Source organism: Haematobia irritans, chromosome 4 (assembly GCF_050003625.1).
Source record: "Haematobia irritans isolate KBUSLIRL chromosome 4, ASM5000362v1, whole genome shotgun sequence".
NCBI classification, from domain to species: domain Eukaryota; kingdom Metazoa; phylum Arthropoda; class Insecta; order Diptera; family Muscidae; genus Haematobia; species Haematobia irritans.
In genome coordinates this window covers 104,172,519-104,181,673 of record NC_134400.1, presented here as the reverse complement: position 1 = coordinate 104,181,673, position 9,155 = coordinate 104,172,519, and the positions used below count along the sequence as shown (strand labels likewise).

The following is a 9,155-nucleotide window of genomic DNA, read 5'->3' as shown; positions in this document are numbered from 1 at the left end:
ATACCGGTCAAGAACTGAATATATACGTATTTAGTCGACCTTTTTTGTCTAATATATATCCCGCATGGACTAACTTACAATTTAGAAGATGATGTTAAGAAGTTTTAAGATGCCTTGCCATCGACCGCAACCCAAGTAATTTAATTGTGGATGACCGTCTTTAGTAGAAGTTTCTACGCAATCCATGGTGGAGGAAACATAAGATTCGGCCTGGCCGAACTTACGGCTGTATATACTTGTTTTTTTTTTTTGCTGGATTGTTGCAGGGAATAAAAAATTTTGTAGCAGATAGATTTCTTGTTCTTAAATTTATCGGAATCGATACGAAGGTTTTTGTAGTGTAGTCAAATTTTTCAAACTTTCTTACCTCCGTTTGAAATTCAATAAAACTATTAAATATTTAGCCATTTTTATTATTCATATTTTTTTTATTATAAACATAAGAATTTAGTTTTTTTTATAAACTATTTAGATTTGTTGTAAAATAATAAATGGGGGTAGATATATAATGATGTTTAATGTTACGAGTTAATGGCAGGTTATGGATATTATTTAATAGTCACAACCTGTCACATGTAAATAATAAACAATAAAAAGATGTGAAAAAGATGCATGCTTTTGGGTGTATTTATGATTGTGTTTTTGTTTTTTTTGAAATGCATATAAAATCAATGTCAAAGTGACTATATATGATTCCATTCGAAAATTGGGAAAATTAGATTTTATTTAATTGCTTCCCTTATAATTGTTTGTCTTTGGTAGAAGATCTTTTGGTAAAAGGTCATATATGACTATCATTTTATCCAAATCACACACCTTCCACAGAATTAAAAAAATAGTGTAATTAGTTTGCTTTGCTTTTTAGAAGTTCGTTAAGGGGGTTTTTTTATTGAATTCATTTTGTTATTTGCAATAAACATTTATATGTTAGTTTTGATTTTATTCGGATATTTCTGAAATTTCGTTAAGTGCAATCAATATACATGTGCACAGAAATAAATATTTTAAGAGAAATCTAAAAAAAGAAACAATAACATTGTTGTAATCTAAAATTAACGTATAAGTATAATCATAATTTTGTCGCTTTTTTATTATTTGAGAATTTTTCATTTTTTTTTCAAAACTTTTGCTGAGGAACATTTGCATCGTTTTGTAAAATTAAGTAGATAACATTTTTTTGCTTGTTTTTACTTATAATAAAATTCGTTTTTGTCGATCCAATGATCAAACCTAAATAAAGAATTAAAATTGGTCTTATGTTAGTGTTTGTTTAATCATTTCGAACTTATTGAGGAACATTAGCTAACAATGTTGTATCAATCACTTAAAATTAAACAAAAGCTACATGTGGTATTAGTAAGTACACAATAAATTATATAAATTTTTAGTTATAAGAAAATTGGGCCATTTTTGTTGTTGATGACCTTTTCGTAGTAAAGTGAAGTGCCTGCATATACCTAATAATATATATTAGTATTTTTTTGTATTAATTTGTTTTATAAAATTATTGCATCTCAGTTAATTAATTTATTTCGTTAGTAATTCTTTTTAATTCGTTAAAAGTTATTTATGTATTTGTTTTTTTTATACATTTCATTGAACTAAATATTTGTATTGTTAATCATTATATCCGTGTTTTGTAAGGCGTTGAGTTTCCGTTCTTGGTTTTTGCTAACGTTTGAGACGTGATTCCTAGTAGGTCATATGCTGGGTACCTGGAGGAACCTTGTAGCTTGGGTAGTGATGGCTCAAAGCATTCTTAGCAAAGAAATCGGTATAGTCCTGAAAAGAAAGAAAAAAACAATAAAAACATATTTCTTAGGGGAATTCAAAAAATATAACTTTTAAGAAAGGCTAGAGGTCAAAACATCCCAGGAAAAATTTTTGAAAGTTCTTCTAAAGGCACAACTTTAAAAACACTTCCATAAATGTCCTCCCAAAGAAGTTCTTTATTTTAACTGAACAGGAAGTTCATTTGAGTCAATTTTTTTTATAACTCGCTTTTTTAATATTTTTAATGGGAAATTTAAATTTTTTGTTTCAAATAGGATAAAAAAAAATGGTACAAATTATTTAAATTTTGCCGAATAAAATGTTAAATCGATTCTAGAAAATTGCGAATTATTCCAAATATTTAATATCTAACGTTCCAGCCAAGGATTAGAATGCATTACAAATCATAAAAAATTGTAAAAAATATTTTTTTTATCTCAAAAATACTGTTTTCCCGTCAAACATAAACATGCTGGCCGAAATCAGATACATGGTAATCATATAGATGAAATGTACCGAAAAAATCAATCTATTAAAACCATTAGCACCAGGTTTTGATATAGCCTCCATATCAACCGACCCCTCGATTTCCGAATATGGGAATTATTCAAAATATTTAATATATAACGATCCAGACAAGCATTAGAATACATTAAAAATCATAAAAAAAAATTGTAAAAAATATTTTTTTTATCTCAAAAATACTGTTTTCCCGTCAAACATAAACATGCTGGCCGAAATCAGATACATGGTAATCATATAGATGAAATGTACCGAAAAAATCAATCTATTAAAACCATTAGCACCAGGTTTTGATATAGCCTCCATATCAACCGACCCCTCGATTTCCGAATATGCGTGTATCGCCCCTAGAAAATTGCGAATTATTCAAAATATTTAATATCTAACGTTCCAGCTAAGGATTAGAATGCATTACAAATCATAAAAAATTGTAAAAAATATTTTTTGTCTCAAAAATACTGTTTTCCCGTCAAACATAAACATGCTGGCCGAAAGATACATGATAATCATATACATGAAATGTACCGAAAAAATCAATCTATTAAAACCATTAGCCTCCATATCAACCGACCCCTCGATTTCCGAATATGGGTGTATCGCCCCGTGTTTTGGTACAGCCTCAAATATACAATGATCTCCCGATATAACTTATTGGGCAATTTATATCCGATTTGGCTGAAATTAGAAATTTAGAGGCATTCTAGATCACAAATCTCCCGATTTGACTTGTGTATCGACCAATGTTTTGGTATAGCCACATATATGGGGCTATACCTATATAACTTCTTGGGCTTCTAGAAACCGCAATTTAGATCCGTTTTGGCTGAAATTAGAAAGTTAGAGCCATTATAGGACCACAAATAGGTGTGTCGAATATGGTGTGTTTCGGTCCATATTTTAGTACAGCCCCCATATAGAACGATCTCCCGATTAAACTTCTTTGGCTTCTAGGTTAGGTTAGGTTAGGTGGCAGCCCGATGTATCAACCGAGTCCGAACGGCGTTCCACATTGCAGTGAAACCACTTAGAGAAGCTTTGAAACCCTCAAAAATGTCACCAGCATTACTGAGGTGAGATAATCCACCGCTGAAAAAATTTGTTGGTGTTCGGTCGAAGCAGGAATCGAACCCACGACCTTGTGTATGCAAGGCGGGCATGCTAACCATTGCACCACTGTGGCTCTCTTTAGATTTGCCTTCTAGAAGCCAAATCTGTAGGTATTTTAGAACAAAAATGTTCCATGTTCACCTTCCAAAAATAATATTTTGCTCTTAAAACATGTTTGGGGTGATCATACTTCTTCTGTATGTGTATTTAAAGAGAATTGGAAAATTCAAGTTGGTTTTTCAAAAATCGGTCTAAGTACTGATGACTTTTTATACCCTCTATCATAGGATGGGGGTTATATTAACTTTGTCATTCCGTTGGTCTAAGACCCCATATTCTGGGTCGTGATGAAATTCTGAGTCGATCTAAGCATGTCCGTCCGTCCGTCCGTCTGTTGAAATCACGCTAACTTCCGAACGAAACAAGCTATCGACTTGAAACTTGGCACAAGTAGTTGTTATTGATGGTATTGCAAATGGGCCATATCGATCCACTTTTACGTATAGCCCCCATATAAAGGGACCCTCAGATTTGGCTTGCGGAGCGTCTAAGAGAAGCATATTTCATCCGATCCGGCTGAAATTTGGCACATGGTGTTGATATATGGTCTCTAAAAACCATGCAAAAATTGGTCCACATCGGTCCATAATTATATATCGCCCCCATATAAACCGATCCCCAGATTTGGCTTGCGGAGCCTCAAAGAGAAGCAAATTTCCCCCGATCCGGCTGAAATTTGTTACATGGTGTTGGTATATGGTCTCTAAAAACCATGCTAAAATTGATCCACATCGGTCCATAATTATATACAGCCCCCATATAAACCGATCCCCAGATTTAGCTTGCGGAGCCTCAAAGAGAAGCAAATTTCACCCGATCCGCCTGAAATTTGGTAGATGATGTTAGGTTAGGTTAGGTTAGGTTAGGTTATGTGGCAGCCCGATGTATCAGGCTCACTTAGACTATTCAGTCCATTGTGATACCACAGTGGTGAACTTCTCTCTTATCACTGAGTGCTGCCCGATTCTATGTTAAGCTCAATGACAAGGGACCTCCTTTTTATAGCCGAGTCCGAACGGCGTTCCACATTCCAGTGAAACCACTTAGAGAAGCTTTGAAACCCTCAGAAATGTCATCATCATTACTGAGGTGGGATAATCCACCGCTGAAAAACTTTTGGTGTTCGGTCGTAGCAGGAATCGAACCCACGACCTTGTGTATGCAAGGCGGACATGCTAACAATTGCTCCACGGTGGCTAGATTTTGGTATATGGTCTCTATCAACCATGCAAAAATTGGTCCACATAGGTCCATAATTATATATAGCTCCCATATAAACCGATCCCCAGATTTGGCTTGCGGAGCCTAAAAGAGAAGCAAATTTCATCCGATCCGGCTGAAATTTGGCGCATGGTATTTGCATAAGGTCTGTAATCACCATGGTCCACATCGGTCCATAAGTATATATAGCCCCATATAAACCGATTCCCAGATTTGGCTTGAGGAGTCTCTAAGAGAAGCAAATTTTATCCAATCCGGTTGAAATTTGGAACATGGTGTTAGTATATGATCTTTAACAACCGTCCTAGAATTGGTCCATATCGGTCCCTAATTATATATAGCCCCCATGTAAACCGATCCCCAGATTTGGCTTGAGGAGTCTCTAAGAGGAGCAAAATTCATCCGATCCGGTTCAAATGTGGAACGTGGTGTTAGTATATGGTCTCTAACATCCATGCAAAAATTGGTCCACATCGGTTCACAATTATATATAGCCCCCATATAAACCATCCTCCAGATTTGACCTCCGGAGCCTCTTGGAGGAGCAACATTCATCCGATCCGGTTCAAATTTGGACCATGATGTTAGTACATGGCCGCTAACAACCATACCAAAATTGGTCCATATCGGTCTATAGTTATATATAGCCGATCTCCAATCACACAAAAATTGGTCCATATGGGTTCATAATCATGGTTGCCACTCGAGCCAAAAATAATCTACCAAAATTTTATTTCTATAGAAAATTTTGTTAAAATTTCATTTCTATAGAAAATTTTGTCAAAACTTTATTTTTATAGAAAATTTTGTCAAAACTTTATTTCTAGAGAAAATTTTGTCAAAATTTTATTTCTATAGAAAATTTTGTGAAAATGTTATTTCTATAGAAAATTTTGTTAAAATTTTATTTCTATAGAAAATTTTGTTAAAATTTCATTTCTATAGAAAATTTTGTTAATACTGTATTTCTATAGAAAATTTTGTCAAAATTTTATTTCTATAGAAAATTTTGTTAAAATTTTATTTCTGTAGATTTTTTGATTTAATATATATCGCGTATGGACTTACATACAATTTAGAAGACGGTGTTAGGAGGTTTTGAGATACCTTGCCATCGCCAAGCGTTACCGCAACTTAAGTAATTCGATTGTGGATGGCAGTGTTTAGAAGAAGTTTCTACGCAATCCATGGTGGAGGGTACATAAGCTTCGGCCTGGCCGAACTTACGGCCGTATATACCTCCTATGGATTAACTTGCAATTTAGATTTTAAGAACCCATGTAATTCGATTGTGTATGACAGTCTTTAGTAGAAGTTTTTACGCAATAGATGGTGCAGGGTACATAAGATTCGTCCTGGCCGAACTTACGGCCGTATATACTTCTTATTTATGGTAAACTTTACAAAGTGTATCCCCAACTAGTATTATTACACACATTGTTCTCTAAGTGTATTTATCAATGGCCTAAAAGCTATGAAACTTCATCATTATCTTTCATTTTATTTGCGTGTTGTGCCGCAAATTTCAAATCTATACTTACGCGAGCGACTTTTCTTGGTCTGCAGACTGGACCCAAGGCTAATTTGCGACGTTCTTCATTTTCACGGGCTGCGGCCTCTTTGTATTCCTGTGGGGGCCATTTCATGTCTCCACGCAATTTGTTGCCGCCTGAAATATCATCATCACCTTCAATTATTTTATAGAAAATGCAAAGAGCTGTACGAATAGAGAAATACAATACGAACCTTGGAAGCTTACGGCTGCAGGCTGAGAGGTATAAACGGGCGCCGGTGCCTGAGAAATGGGGGCCTCTTTGCGCAAAGTAATAATGCCTGGGCTGGCACCACGCTGATCATGACCCTGGATTAAATGATCATGTTGGTCCTGTCCATGGATGGGAGCATTTTGCATTTGTTGAGGCTGTGAATAAGAATTAAATTGTTGTTGTTGATTGGTTTGTGATATAAATTGATTTTGTTGTTGTTGTTGTTGTTGTTGTGGTTGTTGATATTGATTATTCATAGGAGCCTGATAGCCCGGTTGTTGATATTGCTGTTGTTGATATGGGCTTGGTTGTTGTGGAGCCTGATATTGACCCTGTTGGCTTGGTGGCTTATAGGGTTGGGGAAGATGTTGTTCTTGAGTCCATGGCTGATGATGGGGCTGTTGTTGCTGCTGGGGTTGATATTGGTATTGATTTTGTCCAGGAGCTGATGCCTGATATTGCGGCTGTGGGGAATATTGCTTAGGTGGTTGATATTGTTGTTGCTATTAGTTAAATTTTCAAAACAAAAAATTTTTTTGACCATTCCAGGGTTGGGGTTTGTTCATAAAGAAAATTTGTGTGCGTGTTTTTTTTTCAATTATTTTATAATATTTGAGTATTGATGACATCAGGGGTAGGATATCACATTGTATTCACATATAAGACATTTATTTAAAATTTGTGAAAATCGTGATGTTGTTTAAATTGGTGATAGTGCACATTTGGTAGGACATTGACATACAGTGTGGTTGGTTGTGGATGGCATTGTTGAGGAAAAAGAGAAAAAAGACAAGAACAACATTAATGTCTATTATGGATGGGTGTAAAAACAACATAAATTGCATGGAAAAGACAAGGTGAGTATGTGTTATGGTTTTAGGAGTTATGAGTTATTTATTTTTTGTTTTTTATATTTTGCATTTCATTTGCTTGTTTAATTCTTAAGCTCGCTGTAGTAGCTGCAATTGTTGGGAAAGAAGAGAAAGCATTTATATAGTTTTTAATAAGCATATATACAAAACTGTTATTTCTTATATTTAAACATTAAATATGTACAAAACTACATATAAATCCAAGAAGTCCATACATAAACATCTTGACATAGAAAAAAAACTACAAAGAACATGAAATTTTGAAAGCAGACCAATAAAATATTCACTGGGAGAAGGGCGTTTTTTACCTCAAACTGATTGAGACTACGTGGATCATTTGCAAAAATGCTGTTTCATGAATTTTCGATTCCGTCCAGGCTTTTGATATTTGTCAAAATCGACTAATCAATTTTTTATAGTGACCAAAATCGTCTAAAGAAAAAGTCGAATTTGATATGAAAGGGAACTCCGATGTGGCTCTTTTTATGTTAAAAATGCATAAAAAAGTTGAAAGTCGCGACGACAACAGTCGATATTTCAACGCCGAAAGACGGCTTTTTCATTTTTTTTTACTATCTCAAGATTGATTCAGATGGTAGGTTTCTCGAAGATAAATTTAAATTGTCTATATATGGAGATTATATCCTACTCTGAATTTATAAGAAAAATGCTTGCTTGAGTTTTAGAGGAATCTTAAACATCTCGCCTTGATGTGAAATCTGAATTCTGAAGAATTTTACCCCAACTATTCGGATGAGTACAACAAGGAAAATCTGAAAATTGTTCATTTAGTTTCTGACAATTTGGATGACCAGTGGAAATTACATACTATCAAGAAGTGAAATCGGGAGTTTGCTCTATATTGAGGCTTTTTCCAAACATGGACCGATAAAAACTAAATTCGACACAGGTTTTTGTGCACCTCTAGATTTCTAATTTCACACATATCAGATACAAATTGCGGTTTCTACAAGCGCAATATCGGGATTCGGAACATCTACTCGTGGACCTAAAATACCTTTAGAATCGGTTTATAGAAGCTCAAGAAGTCGTATCGGGAGTTTATGGGGGCTATACCAAAACATGGACCTATACACACCATATTCAGAATCAGAGAATGAAGCCGACCCATTTTGTCGACGGCGGATGACACAAAATGTTTGCCTACGGTGGCGGCGGCTTGACGGCAAAGCCGATATAAATTTGTCCATTCGGCGGCGGACAATTATCCATTATAAAATCAATTTGAAGTTATTCGAATGGTAATGAGAGTATTTGTACAACCGTTCTTACAATCAAATTTACTTTTCGTTAAAATTGTCTGAGCTAAATTTTATCAAAACTGTTATAGCAGTTTGAATTTGATTGATTGTGGGTGAAAGGTTCAAACTTTTGGAAAAAATACGACAATTATTAATACATTTTTTTTGATGTAAATCGATATTTTTGATTAATTGGCGGCCAAATTTGAGTCGAGATGAGTCGACATATTCGGCGGCGACGTGGCAAAAAATGGTCGGCGGCGACTGAAATCAGCAGCGCGCCTCGGCGGCTTCATTCTCTGTTCAGAATATCTACTTGTGGCTCTAAACTACCTTGGATATCCAATTTCATGCAAATCGGATAAAAATTGCGTTATCTAGAAGCCCAAGAAATCATATCGGGAGATTGGTCTATACCAAAACATGGACCTATACACACCCTATTTAGAACATCTACTTGTGGACCTAAAATACTGTTAGATTCCCAATTTCAGGCAAATCGGTTAAAAATTACGGTATCTAGAAGCCCATGAAATCAAATCGGGAAATCGGTCTATATGGGGGATACACCA

General features: G+C 34.9%; 1 protein-coding gene across 6 annotated transcripts in view; it reads right to left on the bottom strand.

Moving 5' to 3' along the window:
- Positions 1–844: 844 nt before the first annotated feature.
- Positions 845–9,155, bottom strand: part of LOC142236755 (uncharacterized) — an 825,257-nt gene continuing 816,946 nt past the window's right edge. For 3 of the 6 annotated variants that reach the window (XM_075308025.1, XM_075308027.1, XM_075308028.1), the window contains 3 exons: positions 6,430–6,952; positions 6,225–6,370; positions 845–1,782 (listed from right to left, as the gene is read on the bottom strand). In XM_075308025.1, coding sequence (XP_075164140.1) covers positions 1,693–1,782; positions 6,225–6,370; positions 6,430–6,952 — 759 coding nt within the window. In that variant the 3' untranslated portion in view covers positions 845–1,692. Of the gene's footprint in view, positions 1,783–6,224; positions 6,371–6,429; positions 6,953–7,047; positions 7,409–9,155 lie in introns of those variants that run through there. The other 3 variants (XM_075308026.1, XM_075308029.1, XM_075308030.1) reach the window with 3 other exon arrangements.